Here is a 19,788-nt window from a genome sequence, read left to right as displayed (position 1 = left end):
TCTGGTAAGGATGCCTTATCAGGAACAGCAGCTGCAGCGGGGGTCTCACCACCTCTCCAGTAGACCTTCTTCCCTAAGACCTGCCTGCCTCTTCAGTGAGTCAGTGGAGGCACACTAGAATGCACCCTGCCTTTTTGGATTATGCCCTGGCAGGAAAAGAACACTCCAGAGACTTCCCCCGGCCCCTCCTACCATGACAGCCCTTGCTCCACAGATCGTGGCCATCCTGCCAGTGGTTAAGTCCACTTATTTCAATGACACAGACACTGCGGAGGTAACCAGAGAGAGCCCTGGGCACCCATCCAGACAAATGTCACCTTATCACCCGATCACCACAGGCCTCACTCTGCCCACAGACCAGTGGCATCCTGGGCCCCTGGGAACCTGTAGCAATGCACCTGAGCTCCCCACCCCCGCAGCAAAGAGCCTGGCCTCCTCCCCCTCCCGGCAGGCACCCCTGGGCATGTGGAGGACACTGCGGGCAGAGGCAGGTCACAGGCCCTCCTCCAGAGCCACACCCTCCGTTCCAGCAAGGACCCAAGTCTGGGAACTGGGCTTCTTCTGAAAGTGGGTGCCCGGCCATGCTTTCACCGTGGTGACGGAGCTGGCTTTCAATGGACCCTGTTAGCACTCGTCAAGGAAATGTCCTGAGAGGTTTAGTTGCCACAGGGCCTTGGCGCCAAGCAGGTCTAGAAGGCAAAGCTTCTGTTCCAGAGGAGGCACCTTATGCCCCTAGGAAGCAACCCCTAGTGCCCTCACTAAGAACCTGTCTTTCTTGTGAGCTTGGGACCAACTTCTGATGCCATGAAACAGCTGAGGCCCAAGCTGAGGCCCAGGATCCCGCCCAGGCCCCTGGCGGGACTCACCCACTCTGCCCACTGCACGTCCCGTTCAAGAGTCCACACGGCATCTGGTCCCAGCTCTCGACAGGACACTGAAGTCTTATTTCCAGAAATGATGCATCCTCAAATGTTTGTTCCAAAAAATACTTTATTCGTTAAACAATATATCCATCATCTATAACATGATCCAAAAATACAGATATACATCTTTACATTATTTAATAAAAAGATTTACAATATTTCTTTCTTTTACAAAGAGAACATCAATAATAATTCCTTGAAAACACAATGTAACATTCAGGTTAAAGCTGCATCATCTTTTTGGATGAGATGTGGTAAGATGAACACCACAAATACATACTAGCGGGGAGGAAACTTCACAGAATTCTCTCCTGAATGAGAACGCTTTTCTTAGACTTCCCGTTTTAAAATTCCTCTCGGCACAGGTAATGAAAACCAACCACACTGTTCACAAAACGCTGAGGAAAGCCTGAAACCCCACGTGTCCCAGCCCTGCACAGGGCACACCCTGGCTGTGACCACACAGGAAGCTGCTCTTTGGACAGTGTTATTGCTCGAAGCAGTCCTCGCCGAGGGCTGCCAGTGACGGGTCAGGAGGCAGGGCTGACATGCAACTGCCCGGGGGCCACGTCCAGGCGTCTGCCGCCTCAGGGCAGACGGGAGGCTGCCTGGCTCAGGTAGCCCTGCCAGCACCAGGATCGCATCCGCCTGCTCAGGGGCCCGGCCCGCGGCGGGGATGGTCACACAGGCCTCATGTGCCAGCCGTGAGCCCCTTGAGCTCCGCCACAGAGGCGGGAGCCCAGCTTAACACCTGCTCCCACCAGTGCAGCACATGCTCTCCTGCAGGAAAACAAAAGGATGTTTCAACCATTGCTGACAGATATGAGCAGCACTGGAAACGGACGACGCTGCTTCTCTGCACAAGAAGCCTCTTCCCTCACAAGCAGACCCCGAGGAGGACCCTGGGGGCCCGCAGCCTCGCTGGCTCAGGAGTGCTGCGGCAGTGGCCAGCCTGCCCCTGGCGCCAGCCCCCGAGACCAGCAAGCGTCCCGACGGGGGCAAGGGGCGAGCAGTGTGGACTCCCGCCAACCCCGCGGGCGGGGATGCTCCTGACCACACAGCCTCCCCAGCGTCTTCCGCCTGGCAGGCAGCGGCATGGTCAGGAGGCATTAGGCCGGGGCCCAAAAACGTTCTGGGGACTCTCTCTGTTCTGCTCATGTTTTCCATTTTCTCCAAAGCTACATGCGTGTTATTTCGGTGATGTTACTGTAACCGGCAAAATAAACGCTGGAAACATTAGCACAGAAACTTTCCCAAAAAGGTCCGCAGATGGCATGTTACACGCTGACAAGCAGGGTGACACCATCCAACTTTAAACGAAAGCTTCTGACAGGGAAGTCAGTCACCTTCCTGAGGAACGGCCCAGGCGGTGGGCACCCCGCTGAGGCTTAGGACCGCCGTCCACCTGCGTCCACAAATCCCCCTCCCGTGGGAACAGTGATGTGAATGGGTCGAAGATGAAATGAGCTTCTGAAAAATCACCACAAACATACTGTACTTACCTATCTTATCCACAAAAACTGGTAAAGGACTGAAAAAAAAAAACCTTTTCCACAATTTACTGCCCATAATCTTTAAACATCCGTGCTAACTAAAACCTAAGTTACTAAACACCAACTCCCCCGGGTTTCCCGCCAAGGCAGAGGCTGCGGGTGCCAGCGGGCCCCTTCCTCAGGAGCGCTGCGTGGCCGGGATGAGCCCGGGGCCGAGGGGCAGCAGCAGCCACACCCCACGCCCGCCCGCGGGAGCCCCGAGGGCCATGCGCTGCACAGACCGCCCGCAGTCTTCGCGGAGCAAGTCCTGGCTGCCAGCTCCCTCTGGAGAGGACAGGGTCAGACGCAAGGTGCTCGGATGCGGACCCAGGGCGGGCCCCCGTCGCCTGTAGGACAATAGGGGCCCCACGGGCAGCAGCCCCACAGGACGCAGTCTCTGCTCTCGGGAGCGCACAGGACGGGTGGCCATCAGGGGAAAGCAGATGGGTCCCTGTCAATGGCCCTCCTCACAGACAGGACGCGGTCCGTCCACACCGGGAAGCTGGGCCTCCAGTATGTGTTGCGGACTCCGCGCCTGAGGCAGAGCCACCGTGCCCGCCGCCTTCCAAACACGCCTGGACGGCCTCAGGGGAGAGTCCGCCTGCAGAAGCCATGCGGGGGGTCCACGCCTGGACCACCCCCACCATGACCACCAAGGCGGGTCCAAGGCCGCGTGCTGATCGCGGAGGAAAGACACGCGGGTTTCCTGGCTTCACGCAAAACTGCTCCTGTGGCACGAGAAGCTCACAAATCATATCACATAATTGTCACCCCTCAGTCTGAGCGGCTGACCTGCTGGGCAAGTCAACAGGTCTCAGGTCAGCTCCCGGCAGCCTGGGCTCACTTCATGTTCACACAGACCACTATCTTCATGCTACCACAATAACTCATCTTCACAGTACAGAGTCAGAATTTCCGGAGAAACGGACCGCCGGCCCTTCCACTGGGCTGTCTTATCCGAACCGGTCACGGCACCGACAAGCCCGTTTGCTAATGGAGAGTCGCTTACTCCGGAAAGAAAACCCCTCATGGAGGGAACAGGCAGTCCGAAGGTGAAGGCAGTGCACAGTGGGGCGGAGGCCCCGCCCGGGCAGGGCTGGCCCTTCTGGGCACGTCTCAGGCTCCACAGGCCCCCACTCCTGGCAAGGCTCAGAGGTGCCCACGGCGGCACCAGGGCCTCGGCGAGCCGCCCCAGGAAGCCAGCCGGACGCCGGGGCTCACGGCTCCAGATGCAATGCGACGGCAGTGCACCAGCCACGCGCCCCACGGAGTCCTGGGGCCACCGGAGGTGACCGCCATGCTCAGGGCCAGGGGTCTGTACGAAAGTCACAAGAATGGAGTCACTGTGGCAGGTCCCCTAAGACTGCTCATCTGTGCAACAGGGCTCAGGTGGCTTCTCGTCTGTTCAAGGAAACATCCAGAATGACAACTGGCCGTTGAGCTATTAAATATCGTCGGAAACAAGATAGTTTTAAAATGAATGTAAAATATTGCAACATGAATGAGGGAATATATTAACTTGCTCTTCTGGTCCAGTGTCCGCCCCAGCCTTACTTCTTCTTCCTCCTCTCCTGAACACACCGTGGACAGAACCTGCAACGAGAAAAGGTGCCCTCAGGGGCCCCCGAACGCAGGAGGCCAGGCCCCACCTCCTGGTCTCCCGGGACAGCGGGATGCTGCTGCCACGGCGCTGGCACAGAGACCTGGATGCAGACTGCGCAGCCCTGCCGCCGGGGACGGTCTGCGCAGGGGACGGTCTGCGCGACGTCCGTGCTGAGGCTGGGGAGACCCGAGTCAGCGAGCGCAGCAGCGTGCACACACAAGCACTCCTGTCGCCCAAGCTGGTCGGTGCTCCCTGTGCGAGGACAGGGCCCCTGGGACCACACGGGGGGGGGGGGGGCAAGCACTTGAGGGAGCACGCTGGAGGTGCCGGGCAGCCTGAGCAGGCAGGCGCAGACCCCCACCCTGCCCCGGGGGTTTCAGCGGCCCCATGACCCTGGGCACGCAGCTTCCCAAGGCCCCTCCTGAGGAACGGCTGTTGCTCTACAACGTGGCCACCCAACCCCCGGCTCCCAACGCCTGGTCCAGGGCCTGAGTGCAGCCCGCCGGGCCCCAGGGTGGGGGGCCAGGAACCTCGCTGCACCGAGGGTCACGGGCTCAGGATGCAGAGCAGGTGGGAAGCAGCCTGCACTCTGCAGCTCCGAAGGGAGGCAGGGAGGCCGGGGGTCAGGCAGCGGGTGAGTGGGCCCCGCCCCACCTTGCCCCGCCTTGCCCCGCCCTGCATCTGTGCAGCCTGCCCTGCTCCCAGCATGTGGTGGGCACGCCCTCCCCTACACAGAAGGGAACAATCTTCTAGCGCCTACCAGAAAAGTCCCGTAAACAACTCAGACCCACCAAGTCCAAAATCAAACCCAAGTTGCCTTCCCTGCCTCCCAGCCCCAGGGCCAGCCCACTCGTCCCTTCTTCCCAGGGGGCTCAGCCCAGGACCCCACCCTAACCCACGCTGAGCCTGCTCCGGGCCACCAGGTTCCACTGGCACTGCCTGCCAGGGCCCGGCTGGGTGGAGACCACATGTGGCTCCAGGACATGCCTGTGCCCCCTGCCCAGCCGTCCACTGCAGGCAGACGACGCGGACAGTCCCTCGGGCTGCTCACATTCCCTGTGTCCACACACGGTGTCACCAGAGGGAACCAGGTGCACGTGGGAACACGGAGGGCAGTGTCCCCAGGCCTTCACTCGGCACAGTCGCCAGGACCAGGCTCTCACTCACAGCAAAGCTGCGGGCACACCTGAACACAGCCGGGGCAGAGAGCACGGCCACCCACACTTCCTCCAGGACGGAGGCGCCCAGCCCAAGCCTGCCCCAGCTTCCATCTGAGCTTCCCCGAGGACAGTCCTTCATGCCTTGTCTAGACCCACGCCACCTCTGCCTCCCTCGAGAGCCAGAGTGGCTGCTGTCGGGGGGGGGGCCACCCTTGCACAAGGCAGGGGTCGGGGTGCCGGCTCTTTACAGTCGAAAGTCACACGTAACTTACAGCCAGCCGTCCCCACCCACGTCTCCTCACACCCGGGTTCCGTATCCGTGGGTTCAGCCGACCAAGGAGCCCGAGGTACTGCAGTGTTTACCACTGAGAAACAGCCACGTGTAAGTGGTTCAAACCCGCGTGACTCGAGGTCGCTGTCACGCAGGGGTGATGACAACCACTACCCTGGGTGAGGCGGGCAGCTGTCCGTCTGCAGCTCAGCCCCGAGCACCAGGACTGCCGCTGCAGGCAGGCCCCCGCCCAGCCCACGAGCAAGGCCAGCGCCATACTGACCATTTTCCTTTGGGCTTCGTGGTCAGGTCCACACAGGCAAAGTGAAACCACTCGATGGGGCACTGCAAGCAGAGCGAGGAGACCATTAGTGCCGCCCGCCTGCCCGCCCGCCCCACGGCCCACACTCTCGTCCAGAGGAGGCGGTCAGTGCCGCCCACCCAGCCCGCCCCGCGGCCCACACTCTCGTCCAGAGGAGGCGGTCAGTGCTGCCCGCCCGCCGCCCAGCCCGCCCCGCGGCCCACACTCACGTCCAGAGGAGGCGGTCAGTGCCGCCCGCCCAGCCCGCCCCGTGGCCCACACTCTCGTCCAGAGGAGGCGGTCACTGCCGCCCACCCACCCAGCCCAGCCCGCCCCGCAGCCCACACTCTCGTCCAGAGGAGGCGGTCAGTGCCGCCCGCCCAGCCCGCCCCGCGGCCCACACTCTCGTCCAGAGGAGGCAGTCAGTGCTGCCCGCCCGCCGCCCAGCCCGCATTCACGTCCAGAGGAGAAGGCGGTCAGTGCTGCCCGCCCGCCGCCCAGCCCACCCTGCAGCCCACACTCTCGTCCAGAGGAGGCAGTCAGTGCCACCCACCCACCCAGCCCAGCCCGCCCCGCGGCCCACAATCTCGTCCAGAGGAGGCGGTCAGTGCCGCCCGCCCGCCGCCCAGCCCTCCTTCCCGTCCAGAGGAGAAGGCGGTCAGTGCCGCCCACCCACCCAGCCCAGCCCGCCCCGCGACCCATGCTCTCGTCCAGGGCAGGCCATCAGTGCCGCCCGCCCGCCGCCCAGCCCGCCCCGCGGCCCACACTCTCATCCAGAGGAGGCGGTCAGTGTCACCCGCCCGCCGCCCAGCCCGCGTTCATGTCCAGAGGAGAAGGCGGTCAGTGCCTCCCGCCCGCCGCCCAGCCCAGCCCGCGGCCCATACTCTCGTCCAGGGCAGGCCATCAGTGCTGCCTGCCCGCCGCCCAGCCCGCCCTGCAGCCCACACTCTCGTTCAGAGGAGGCAGTCAGTGCTGCCCGCCCGCCGCCCAGCCTGCCCCGCGGCCCACACTCTCGTCCAGAGGAGGCGGTCAGTGCCGCCCGCCCAGCCCAGCCCAGCCCAGCCCGCCCCGCGGCCCACACTCACGTCCAGAGGAGGCGGTCAGTGCCGCCCGCCCAGCCCAGCCCAGCCCGCCCCGCGGCCCACACTCTCGTCCAGAGGAGGCGGTCGGTGCTGCCCGCCCGCCGCCCAGCCCGCCCTGCGGCCCACACTCTCGTCCAGAGGAGGCGGTCAGTGCCACCCGCCCAGCCCAGCCCAGCCCGCCCCGCGGCCCATACTCTTGTCCAGAGGAGGCGGTCAGTGCTGCCCGCCCGCCGCCCAGCCCGCCCCGCGGCCCACACTCTCGTCCAGAGGAGGCGGTCAGTGCCGCCCGCCCGTCGCCCAGCCCGCCCCGCGGCCCACACTCACGTCCGGGTTGTCACAGCCAATCATCTCCCCGTAGGACACCTGGTGGCACAGGCAGTATGTGGGCTCGTTCGGGTCCACGGGCATGTCCAGCACGTCAGAGGGGTGCACGGACAGGATGGTGTCGGTGAACTCGGACCTGCAGGGACAACAGGCAGGGGAGTTGGGGTCAAGCTGCCCCCAATGATGCCAGGCAAGGATGCAGCACAAAGCGCAGGCCGACGCGGGGCAGGCGGTCACCACGTGTCCAGACAGTCCCCCACCCGAGTGGACCTGCCCCAGCCCCTCCCCGACCCAGAGCAGACGGCACTACCAGCAGTGGGCGCCCGGCGACACCCGAGAGCACCCCCGAGCCCGCCCAGACGCCCAGTGTCTGAGCAGCCAGCCCCGCAGCTCCGCCCTCCGCCCGACTCCACTGGCACCTTCAGCCCAGAACCGCAGGCGTCCCTGGCCCCCAGCCTCCCCCGGGCTCCGACTCTCAGGAACCAAGCACCACAGCCGCCCTCTGTGCGCGGGGCCACTTCACCTGCCTGCCCCAGGAAGCAGCCCAGTCAGCCCAGGGCTACCCGCACCACGCCCAGGCCCCCACAGCACCCAGACCACCCCCGAGACCACTGCCCACGGCGCCACAGCTGCGGGGAGGGAGTGGCTCGGGGGGAATCAATTCGTGTGGGTTTCAGTCTTCTAAAAAAAATCCCATGAGCTCAGGTGAGTGAAAACAGTACCTTCCCACCAGTACAGAAGGAAAACCCTCCCTCCTGTATCCCCCAGATAAAAACTACACGCATGTTCAGATATTCATCTGCTAAAGGAACAGCGCGTCACACAAGGAACGCAGCAAAGGGAAAAGTAAGAGGCAGCAACCAACCGAGCTACGTGAACACACCGACAGGGTGAACGGAAGGGATCCAGGTCCCCGAGGGACTGACTGCTCGCCCCTTCCTCAGGCAGCTGCCGAGACGCACCCCGCACCCAGGTCAGCTGCACCCCGGTCCCCCGACATGGTGGCCCGCACCCGCGGGGCCGTTCCGAGGCCCTCCTCCATGAGGACTCTGTCTCCGTCTCTGAGGAAGGCCTTCCTTCTTGTAAACGTCACGGAAACGTAACTCTGATCCAGCGCTTTCAAACTGCCTCGAGCACGGCCTCGGGCAGGCCTGCCGGCCAGGGGGCTCTCTCCCCGCCCGCGGGGTCACGTGCTCGGTCAGGCGGCCGCGGGGAGGACACGGTTCAGGCAGGCCGCCTGCCCAGCCTCCTCACTGACGGCCCCGGCTCACCAGCTATGATACAGACAGTGGCCGAGGGAACGCTGCAGCCCCTCAGAGGGGGCTGGGACCGCAGGGGTCACCCGGGCTCTGTGCGGTCAGGCACATGCGCCCCAGGGAGGCATCCCTGCACTTGGAAGCCGAGGCCTCTTCCCTCCAAGGGGACTCGTGGACGAAGGGACACGGGAGGATGCCTGCCCGACCCCAGGTCCTGAGCAGGAAGGAGCAGGAAGCCCTGCTGCCACGGGAGAAAGCAAGCCCGTACACCGCTGCATCATGGGTACAGATACATGAGGGCTGTGGAGGGCCGGGGCCGCTGCCCACGGGACCGCTCCAACACCGCGGGACCCACACACAGCCATACCCACAGTCCATCTACTGAACCCCGCCACACAGAGGCTGCAGGGCCCAGCCCCTGGACTCCAACCAGCCAGCCTCTCCCAGGCCCCTGCGACCGACCAGGGGAGCAGCAGCAGGGGAGCCTCGCCCGCAGGCGGCAGACGGGCGCTCTGGCTTCCCCGCCTCACCACCTTCCCACCAGCCCCACGCAGCTCTGGCCACCTGCACCACCAAGGGCGAGCGCTCTGGGAAGAGCAGGTGCTGCCCTCTCCACGACCTCCGTGCGCCCGCAAGGTCAGAGAAGGAGAAAACCGTGTGACCTAACGGAGCAAGAAAGCAGGAGTGGTCACCAGGAGGGCTTTACTGCTGGGTCAGTGGTAAAGAAGCCGCCTGCCAATGCAGCAGACACAGGTTTGATCCCTGGTCAGCAAGTTCTTGCCTGGGAAATCCCATGGACAGAAGAGCCTGGCGGGCAGAGTCCATGGGGTTGCAGAGAGTCAGACACGACTTAGGGACTAAACCACCACCACCAACCAGGAGGAGCGTGTGCACAGACCAGCAGAAGCACAGAAGACCAGGTGTTTAGATGAAAGAAGAGCTTTAAATACATGTTATGAAGGAAGCGTAACTAAGACATTCATGCATGGAGACTTTTCAAAACAAAAATCTGTAAAAAAAGAAGTCAAACAGATGTTCCATAACAAAAATCACAATATATGAAATTAACCACTGACCCTCGAACAACATGGGTTTCAACTCTGTGATTTCACCTACATGTAGAATTTTTTCAGTAAATACTGCTACACTATTATGTGACCCTTGGATGTGGAACCTCGGATTCACAGGGCTATCAGGTCAGAACACCTGCACAAGTGAGGCAGGAGCCACGGCACACCTGCACAGGTGAGGGGGACGAGCCTCAGCACACCTGACAGGTGAGGAAGGAGCCACAGCACACGTGCACAGGTGGGGGGAGGGGCCACTGCACAGGTGAGGGGGAGGAGCCTCAGCACACCTGACAGGTGAGGGGGGCCACGGCACATCTGACAGGTGAGGGAGGAGCCTCGGCACACCTGAAAGGTGAGGGGGAGGGGCCTCGGCACACCTGACAGGGGAGGGGGAGGGGCCTCGGCACACCTGACAGGGGAGGGGGAGGGGCCTCGGCACACCTGCACAGGTGAGGGGGGGGCCTCGGCACACCTAACAGGTGAGCACGTCTGCAGCCTCAGCAGTGACTGGTGTTGCCCTCCTGAGCAAACACCAATGTTGTTCTCTGGGGAAAAAGATAAAAAGCACCTCTCACCCTCCTTTATGCTTCTTCTTCTTTGGGGTGTCGTCTTCTGAGGTCCTCCTGCCGCGACCCCTGGAGCCCCTCTTTTCTTTCTGACCTCGACCTTCTGAAACAAGACAGACCCCAACTTTGTTCACAGAATTCCTGAGGCAGGACAAGGTTTACCCAAATGTGGTATTTACTGTAATATTCCTAATACACTTATTGGACAAAATTTTTCAAAACTCCATGGTTAGCAAGAAAATGAAGAAAAATTAATAGACTTGCTTTTTAGCCCCCGTCCTCCAGAGCTCTCGAAGTCGCTGCCCTCCAGCTTGTCCTTTAGGTCCGCCTCAAAGCGAGCCAGGTCTGCATCCAGCCTCCGGATGTGCTTGTCCACCTGCACGGAAGGACGCTCACACAATCCGTGTGGTTCTCGGGGCAAAACGCCCTGGGAATCACAGATGCTCCCAGTGTCAGCCAGAAAGTGCTGTCTGGCCCTTAACTGAGTCCTGAATTAGCAAAGCTCTGCTAGAACAAGGCCCACTATTTCCTACTTCATGCAAAGGTCTTTTTTCCCCACATATGAGCGATCAACAGAATAAAGCCGACTGGGGAGAAACCGTGAAGGGACGAGAAGCAGCTCTGAGACATGGAGTCAGGGCTGAGGACACTAGATACCAAACTGTAACGTAAAACGTGAAGAGCGCACAGGTCCTTAAGAAGAGACTGACTTAACTTTTAGGTTCCGGATGAAGCTGGAAGGAAGGAGAAAGAGGTGGCAACATCACCCGTGACCACACAGGACAACATGGGAGGGCACGCTCCTGCTGAGCAGCTGCAGGGACATCACGAGAAAAGCAGCTGCCGGCAGTGACAACCTCCCAACGGCCCCTGTGGCAGCATCCCAAGCGGGAGCCACACAGCCCCGTCTGGGAGTGAACCAGAGCCCTCAGCTTCGTTACACATCAGAGAGAAAACAGGACTGTCTTAAGGATGCTGATCACACCTAGCTCTCGGGAAGACGGGCTGCTTACTCAAAGGACTTAGTGCTTTAGATCAAAATCCCAAACATAAGCATGAAACTCTGCTTCAAGATGCTTCTTTCTCAAACACAACCAAATGCAGGCTCTAAGAAACCACTATTGTCTTCCTGGGGGAGGTGAGGATGGGGCACCTCACGACACAACCCCACGTGCGCCACTTCATGAGCCTCAAGTGAGGCTGACCTGAGAGGGAGGTGGACAGAACAGGCTCACCTAAAGCTGATAAAAACAAGCATCAGAATAGACATATATATACATGTAACAGAACAAGCTGAAAGGGCACAGAACACTAGACCGCACTAACACTCCCAGGAGGAGGAGCCCTCCACTGCGCACCTTTCCTAGCCGCATCGCTCTGTCCCAGCCTGACCTCTGCCTGACCTGCCGTTTCTGAGCAGCTTTCCCTGCGCATGGGGGGAGCAGCCCCCCAACTCACCATCTCGTAGGTCTGCATGGCCAGCTGCACCTTGTCGTCACTGTACTCCTTGCACTTGTTGTAGGCGCTCTGGATCTTCTGCAGGTGCTCCACGCGCTGGTCTGAGGAAAGCGTCTTCACGGTGGAGATGTACTCCGCGGCCAGGATGTCAATCTCAGCTTTCTTATCTGAGAGAGAAACGGCTGAAGAGCTACTTCCCGTGTGTGATCCAGGACAAGCTCACCAGACCGGCAACCAATAAAGCCTGACGATGCCAAGTTCCAGCAAAGAAGTGGTTGGCTCAAACTGGACACCCATGGTGGCAGGGGCAACAGCCTTCCCAGACACTGTGGATCAGGGCCACAAGCAGACACCCCAACCAGGGCAGTGTGCCCAGCACAACCCAGTGTATGATGCTGCCCAGCAAGGGCTCACTGTGCCTCCCTGGGCTCTCAAGAGTCCCTGTTTGAATAAATGATGTGCTCACCTCACCTATGACAGGCATGCGACACTTAGGGACATACCCTAAAGATTCAGAGGCCAGGATACACAGGGGAAAACATTCATAACGACAGATAACAGGAAACAACTCAAACGTCCAGTCGAGGATAAAATAGATAAATAAGCTCCGGTCCATTCACAGAACAGAAAGCTACCCAGCAGTAAAAAGACAGAACACTGGTCAATCCCACTGGCCAAGAAAAGCACGGTGCAAAGGAGAACACACACGTGTGACGGTTCCACCGTCGTTACGGGCGGGAACAGAGGCAGCTGCCAGCGCTTCACTTCAGAAAGACGAAAAGACTGTCCTTGCAGGTGATCACACAAGGTGCAGTCCTCGGGGGAAGGGTCCTGCTCAGGAGTCTCACAGGCCCTGGGCCCCGGGACTGTACTTCTCCATCTGGGAAAAGGGTCTCTAGGTGCTATTTGCTAAGCAATGCATAAATGTTTAAACCACTTCAGTATTCTTGCCGTGAGAACCCCATGAACAGTATGAAAAGGCAAAATGATAGGACACTGAAAGATGAACTCCCCAGGTTGGTAGGTGCCCAATATGCTACTGGAGATCAGTGGAGAAATAACTCTAGAAAGAATGAAGAGACGGAGCCAAAGCAAAAATAACACCCAGTTGTGGATGTGACTGGTGATGGAAGCAAGGTCCAATGCTGTAAAGAGCAATATTGCATAGCAACCTGGAATGTTAGGTCCATGAATCAAGGCAAATTGGAAGTGGTCAAACAGGAGATGGCAAGAGTGAACATCAACATTCTAGCAATCAGTGAACTAAGATGGACTGGGATGGGTGAATTTAACTCAGATGACCATTATATCTAGTACTGTGGACAAGAAGCCCTTAGAAGAAATGGAGTAGCCATCATAGTCAACGAAAGAGTCCAAAATGCAGTACTTGGATGCAATCTCAAAAACGACAGAATGACCTCTGTTCGTTTCCAAGGCAAACCATTCAATATCACAGTAATCCCAGTCTGTGCCCCAACCACTAACGCTGAAGAAGCTGGAGCTGAATGATTCTATGAAGACCTATAAGACCTTCTAGAACTAACACCCAAAAAAGATGTCCTTTTCATTATAGGGGACTGGAATGCAAAAGTAGGAGGTCAAGAATCACCTGGAGTAACAGACAAATTTGGCCTTGGAGTACAGAATGAAGCAGGGCAAAGGCTCATAGAGTTTTGCCAAGAGAACACACTGCACTCATCATAGCACACATTCTCTTCCAACAACACAAGAGAAGACTACACATGAACATCACCAGATGGTCAACAGCGAAATCAGACTGATTATATTCTTTGCAGCCAAAGATGGAGAAGCTCTATACAGTCAGCAAAAACAAGACCGGGAGCTGACTGTGGCACAGATCATGAACTCCTTATTGCCAAATTCAGACTTAAATTAAAGAAAATAGGGAAAACCACTAGACCATTCAGGTATGACCTAAATCAAATCCCTTACAATTATACAGTGGAAGTGAGAAATAGATTCAAGGGATCAGATCTGATAAGAGTGCCTGATGAACTATGGACGGAGGTTCATGACAGTGTAAAAGAGACAGGGATCAAGACCATCCACAGGAAAAAAAATGCAAAAAAGCATAATGGCTGTCTGAGGAGACCTTACAAATAGCTGTGAAAAGAAGAGAAGTGAAAAACAAAGGAGAAAAGGAAAGATATACCCACTTGAATGCAGAGTTCCAAAGAATAGCAAGGAGAGATAAGAAAGCCTTCCTCAGCGATCAATGCAAAGAAATAGAGGAAAACAATAGAATGGGAAAGACTAGAGATCTCTTCAAGAAAATGAGAAATACCAAGGGAACATTTCATGCAAAGATGGGCTCAATAAAGGACAGAAATGGTATGGACCTAACAGAAGCAGAAGATATTAAGAACAAGTGGCAAAAATACACAGAAAAACTGTACAAAAAAGATCTTCAAGACCCAGATAATCACGATGGTGTGATCACTCACCTAGAGCCAGACATCCTGGAATGTGAAGTCAAGTGGGCCTTAGAAAGCATCACTACAAACAAAGCTAGTGGAGATGATGGAATTCCATTGAGCTATTTCAAATCCTAAAAGATGATGCTGTGAAAGTGCTGTACTCAATACGCCAGCAAATTTGGAAAACTCAGCAGTGGCCATGGGACTGGAAAAGGTCAGTTTTCATTCCAATCCCAAAAAAGGCAATGCCAAAGAATGCTCAAACTACCGCACAATTGCACTCATCTCACATGCCAGTAAAGTAATGCTCAAAATTCTCCAAGCCAGGCTTCAACAATATGTGAACCATGAACTTCCAGATGTTCAAGTTGGGTTTAGAGAAGGCAGAGGAACAAGAGATCAACTTGCCAACATCCACCAGATCATTGAAAAAGCAAGAGAGTTCCAGAAAAACATCTATTTCTGCTTTACTGACTATGTCAAAGCCTTTGACTGTGTGGATCACAACAAACTGCGGAAAATTCTAAAAGAGATGGGAATACCAGATCACCTGACCTGCCTCTTGAGAAACCTGTATGCAGGTCAGGAAGCAACAGTTAGAACTGGACATGGACCAACAGATTAGTTCCAAATAGGAAAATGAGTACGTCAAGGCTGTATATTGTCACCCTGCTTATTTAACTTATATGCAGAGTACATCATGAGAAACGCTGGGCTGGATGAATCACAAGGTGGATCAAGACTGCCAGGAGAAATATAAATAACCTCTTATATGCAGGTGAAACCATCCTTATGGCAGAAAGTGAAGAAGAACTAAAGAGCCTCTTGATAAAAGTGAAAGAGGAGAGTGAAAATGTTGGTTTAAAGCTCAACATTCAGAAAACTAAGATCATGGCATCTGGTCCCATCACTTCATGGCGAATAGATGGGGAAACAGTGGAATAAGTGGCAGACTTTATTTTTGGGGGCTCCAAAATCACTGTGGATGGTGACTGCAGCCATGAAATTAAAAGACACTTACTCCTTGGAAGGAAAGTTGACTAACCTAGACAGCACATTAAAAAGCAGAGACATTACTTTGCCAACAAATGTCCGTTTAGTCAAGGCTATGGTTTTTCCAGTAGTCATGTACGGATGTGAGAGTTGGAGTATAAAGAAAGCTGAGCGCTGAAGAATTGATGCTTCTGAACTGTGGTACTGGAGAAGGCTCTTTAGAGTCTCTTGGGCTGCAAGGAGATCCAACCAGTCCATCCTAAAGGAGACCAATCCTGGGTGTTCATTGGAAGGATTGATGTTGAAGCTGAAACTCCAATACTGTGGCCACCTGATGCAAAGAGCTGATTCACCTGAAAAGACCCTGATGCTGGGAAAGATCGAGGGCAGGAGGAGAAGGGGACGACAGAGGATGAGATGGTTGGATGGCATCACCGACTCAATGGGCATGAGTTTGGGAGGACTCCAAGAGTTGGTAATGGACAGGGAGGCCTGGCATGTTGCAGTTCATGGGGTCGCAAAGAGTCGGACACGACTGAGTGACTGAACTGAACTGAATGCTTATTTATGAACATATGTGCTGTATCTCACAATAAAAGAAGTCTCTGCATTCATTAGTCAGAAAGCTGTACCTCAGTCAAAAAGCACAGCTATTTCAATCTCACAAAATATATGCCCAACACGATGTGTGAAAAAAGTGTCCACACCCAAGCACATCATCGTCAAATGTAAAACCTCACAGATAAACAGAAAAGCTTAAAAGCTTCTAAATAGGAAAGTGGAAATAACGATCACATTTTCAAAGGATCAGGAATCCAAATGACCCTGATTTTCTCAGTAGCAATGCAGAAGCTGGGAGACAATGCAGCAACACTTGTCACATTCTGGGGGAAATGCCTGTCAATCTGGAATTCTATACCCAACCAACTATTCACTGCTGCATTTTCAGACATGCAACATTGTAACAAATTTACCCTCCTCTCTTTACTTTTCCCAGAAGCTCCCAGAGAAAAGGCTCCCCTGAAACAAAGGGGCAAATCAAGATGCGGCATGCTTAACAAGCTAGCAAACAGGGCTCCACAGGAAGAGCAGCAAAGGGAGAGGAAGGCCTGGGGCAAGGTGTGTGCAGCAGACCAGCAGTTGAGCTCCAGGGGTCTCCCTGGAGAGCACAGAGAGGACCTGCCGTAACCTGGCGCAGCGCACAAGGAAAACAAGGGAAACAACACCAACCAGAAAAGCAGTGAAGAACTCCAAGGAAAAGGCAGTCCAAACAGGGCGCGTGAGCATAGCTCATGGTCAACTACCAACACAGCGGCCCTGACAGACACGGCATCAGTACAGTGTGAATTCTAGTCCACCGCGCCCAGGAGATGGCGGGAAGGAGCCGTGTGCACATGAGCTGGCTGGGCACAACCAGAGACATGAACGTTCACTTTCTGTAATAACTGAACAGCTAAAGTCTAAAACCAAAAGGAAATAAAGTAAGAAATGCAGCAAAAATGAGCTGCTTAGAAATAAGGAGTTAAATACCAAAAGATCCAAAAGCACTGTGTAAACTATATACACAGAGTCTGAAAAGAGAAAATCTTTTAAAGGAAAGAGAAGGTAACAAACACTTTAATTGCAAGGAGGGGATAAGGGTTATAAAGATGAAACGCAGGAGCACCAGAGACTGAGGTTGACTGCACAGACCCGGCACTCTCTCTGAGACACCACCCCACGCCTGCAGCCCCTCTGCCCCAGGTCCTGGGAAGCTCAGCACCACCCCCAGGGTCCTGCCTTGGGGAGCAGCTCTCCCCATCCTGGCTGCACTGAAAGGCCAGCACCCACCTTCCGTCCTCTGGTCCAGCTCTCGCATCAGCTGGAAGTTCCTCTGAAGCTCACAGGGAAGGTTCTCGATACCTGAAACACAGAAACGTGCTTCTCAACAGCAGGACAAAAACTCACCTTCCAAGCTTCACACCTCAGGGCTACAAGAGATAAGCCCACTCCAGCTTCCATTTGTTAGGGTTCGGAAACAAGAAGAACTGGGGTATCTTTTTCCAGGGACGTGCTCCAAACACTGAACAAACACACCCTGGTACAGGCTGATGTGCTTGAGCACTTGTCAGAAACTCAAGAAATTAGAGTCAGACAGAGGACAGAGGGCGTCCATGCGACCCTCCCACCCCAGACCCCAGGCCACTCCTCCCTTGCAGACACCCCATCACAGCAAACAAGCCCAAACCCCAGGGTCCTTCTCCAACTTTACTCTGAACTTGTAAAGTTCAGGGGCATCGGGAAGTGCCAGCCGGGGCTGTGTGGGGGAACGTGATGCAGAGATGCTGCTACCCAACACAGGGGCACTGGCACGCAGGGCTACTGAGCACCTGAAATGGGGCCAGTACCACAGACGGACTGAGTTTCCCATTTTACGAGAGTTTATTTAAAATCAAACAGACCAGGCGGGACAGCACAGTGAGGACCCTGCACCACACTGCTCTGCTGTCCCCACTGCTAGGCTCCTGGTCCGGGCCGAGCCCACCCCCTGCCTGCAGCCAGGACGGACCCCTCTCAGACAAAGTTGCTGCTTAAGCCCCAGGGCTCCCCGGCTCAGCAGAGAGCAAGCAGACCCCTCACAGTATCTCTGTGGGATCCCCCCCGGGGTTCCTACAGCAGCACTGCCCCTGCACTCTCAGACGTGCGAGGCTCCTTCATGACCTTTAAACTCCCGTGAACGTTTAAAAACTCCATCTGCCCCACCTGATAGTGTGTCCAGGATAATTCCTGGTGCACAGCAGGTGCTTAGGGAGTTAGCAGGGGCTTCCGTCCATCCCCAAGCCTTCACACGGGTGCTCCGCAAAGGCCAGGAATCATATTCCTCGGACTCTCCTCGTGGGGCCCACCAGGAAGGCACCAGGAAAGAATAGGGCAAGCCACAGTGCCCACCTCAGGCACCTGGGTGCTCTCCCACCCAGGACCTGTGCTCAGGCTGGGCCAGGACTGGGTGATTCTCTGTGGATCCCCACAGTCTTCCCCAGAGCAGAGGTTCAATCCCTACTCTCAACAACCTCATGTGGGGGTCTGGGGGCTGTGAATATCCCCAGTACAGTACAATGCTCTAGAGCCATGGGGCCCAACCCCCACCAGCCCCACCCTCCCCAGGACTCCAACGCGGGATTGCGGCTCTCCAGCAAGCAACCTTAACAAGCTATGTGGCTTCTGCAGGCAACACCTGTTCTGTGAAATGTGGAGGAAAACAGCCACCTGCTCAGGAGTCATCCAGAGAGGACAACATGTGCATCGTCGGGACATCGGCCCACGACGATGACCCCTACCCTGAACACCCTAACCCAGGCCAGTAAGTAGCGCCCCCAGCCCGTGGGCCCGGACCGGTACCCTAAGTGACCCTCTGCGCCTGCATGCCTTGCAGATGCACGAACTGAGGCCTGGAAGTGAGGCACAAGCTCGGTCACAGCACAAGCAGGTACAGAACCCAGAACCCCGAGGCCCTGGGCCCCCCAAGCCCAACCAAGAGTCCCAGGCGATTGGGACTCAACCATCTTGGTGGGCCAGACCCGCTCCCAGGGCGGGAAGGGTGGGGCGGGGCTTGGAGGGGCGGGGCCTGGCCAGAGGGGGCGGGCCCGACAGGGACGGAGCCCAGCCGATAAGAGGCGGGGCCCCGCCCAGGAGGCCCAGTTCAAGGGCGGGGAGGGCGGGCCCTGCAGCTAAGGTGGGCGTGGTCGCCTGGAGGGCGGGGCCGGGCGGCACGGGCCCCGCCCCGCCGTGACGCACCTGGAATTGGCGCGGCCGTGCCGGCGGGGCCCCGCGCCGCCCGCCCCGCGCCCCTCCCTCGCCGCCCCGCCCGCCCCACGCGCCCCCGCCACCCCCGCCGCCGCCAGGCCGCCCCGCCGCCCCCGCGTGCCCCGTGGCCCGCGCGCAGAGCTCGGCGCTCGGGGAAGCGCGGCGGGGGCGGCGGGGCGCGGGCGGCGGGCCGGGGCGGCGCGCGGGGCGCTTACTGTCCAGGTAGTGCTCCAAGTACATGGCGGTCGCCATCTTCGTCCGCGGCCGCGCTCCGGGTCTGCGCGGGCGGCGGCGCCGCGAGGGCCGGGGGCGGGGCCGGCTAGTCACTATTAATGAGCTCCGCGCGCTGATTGGGCGCCGGCCGGGCGGGGCCCCCGCCTCGGCTTCCGGCCGGGCCGCGCGCCGCCTCACGCGGGGCCTGGGCGGGCTGGGCGGCCCCGGCGGGCGGGATGGGGGTTCGGCCGGGGGACCCGAGAGCGGGCCCAGCGCCTGGAGGGGCGACTTCCGGGGCCCGCTGGCTCAGAGTCTGCGATTCCCGGAGCCGCCGGGCGGGGGCCGGCGTTCAGTCGCCGAAGAGGCGGGCTTGAAGGCGTGCCGCCTCTTGAGAGCCTTGCTCTAAACCCAAGGCGGACATGTAAAAGGGGAAATGCGTTCACTGTTTTGCCAGCTTTACCTGCATTATACAAACTCAGGTTGTACGGAGATGTACAGCTTCCCCACTCCCGGAGGCGCGGGCCTGCGATCGTCTTGCTCACCCTTCGATCCAAGTGATACCAGTGTCTGTGCAACCATCCCCACTCCATTTAATGCTTGGTGTGAAAATTCACACGCACGTTCCCGTGCACTGTTGTACACCACACCTATTTTATTGTTTCGAGTAGATACGTGTTCTTATTAATAGAGTTTATTTTTACAGCAGTTTTTGGCTCTGAGAAAAAATGACAAAATATAAGAGTTCTTATACACCCCTTCCACGCATACGCACAGTTTTCCTTATGAACATTTTCCATGACTGGGGCACATATATT

General features: G+C 57.4%; 1 protein-coding gene across 2 annotated transcripts; it reads right to left on the bottom strand.

Moving 5' to 3' along the window:
• Nucleotides 1-976: 976 nt before the first annotated feature.
• Nucleotides 977-19,122, bottom strand: ING5 (inhibitor of growth family member 5). Of its 2 annotated transcripts, none has more exons than XM_043877474.1 (8): nucleotides 18,976-19,122; nucleotides 16,808-16,879; nucleotides 11,547-11,728; nucleotides 10,353-10,464; nucleotides 10,098-10,191; nucleotides 7,197-7,332; nucleotides 5,773-5,834; nucleotides 977-4,048 (listed from the first exon to the last, which is right to left on the bottom strand). In XM_043877474.1, the coding sequence occupies exons 1-8, from the start codon at nucleotides 19,010-19,012 to the stop codon at nucleotides 4,006-4,008; spliced, it is 738 nt and encodes a 245-aa protein (XP_043733409.1). In that variant the 5' UTR covers nucleotides 19,013-19,122; the 3' UTR covers nucleotides 977-4,005. The 2 variants fall into 2 exon arrangements, with proteins under 2 accessions (XP_043733409.1, XP_043733410.1); XM_043877475.1 differs by having other exon boundaries at nucleotides 11,547-11,713; nucleotides 18,976-19,120.
• Nucleotides 19,123-19,788: the final 666 nt, after the last annotated feature.

Source organism: Cervus elaphus, chromosome 20 (genome assembly GCF_910594005.1).
Source record: "Cervus elaphus chromosome 20, mCerEla1.1, whole genome shotgun sequence".
Lineage (NCBI taxonomy): Eukaryota > Metazoa > Chordata > Mammalia > Artiodactyla > Cervidae > Cervus > Cervus elaphus.
Note: the sequence above shows the minus strand (reverse complement) of the source record. Positions and strands in the feature narration are given on the sequence as shown.

Excerpts from the sequence above, each read along its gene's own strand:
- ING5 (XM_043877474.1), bottom strand. The coding sequence starts at position 19,012 with ATGGCGACCGCCATGTACTTGGAGCACTACCTGGACA. Across the intron at positions 7,333-10,097 it reads AAGAAGAAGCATAAAGGAGG|GTCCGAGTTCACCGACACCA; the intron begins GTGAGAGGTGCT and ends TTGTCCCTGCAG. Across the intron at positions 5,835-7,196 it reads TTGGCTGTGACAACCCGGAC|TGCCCCATCGAGTGGTTTCA; the intron begins GTGAGTGTGGGC and ends CTCTGCTTGCAG.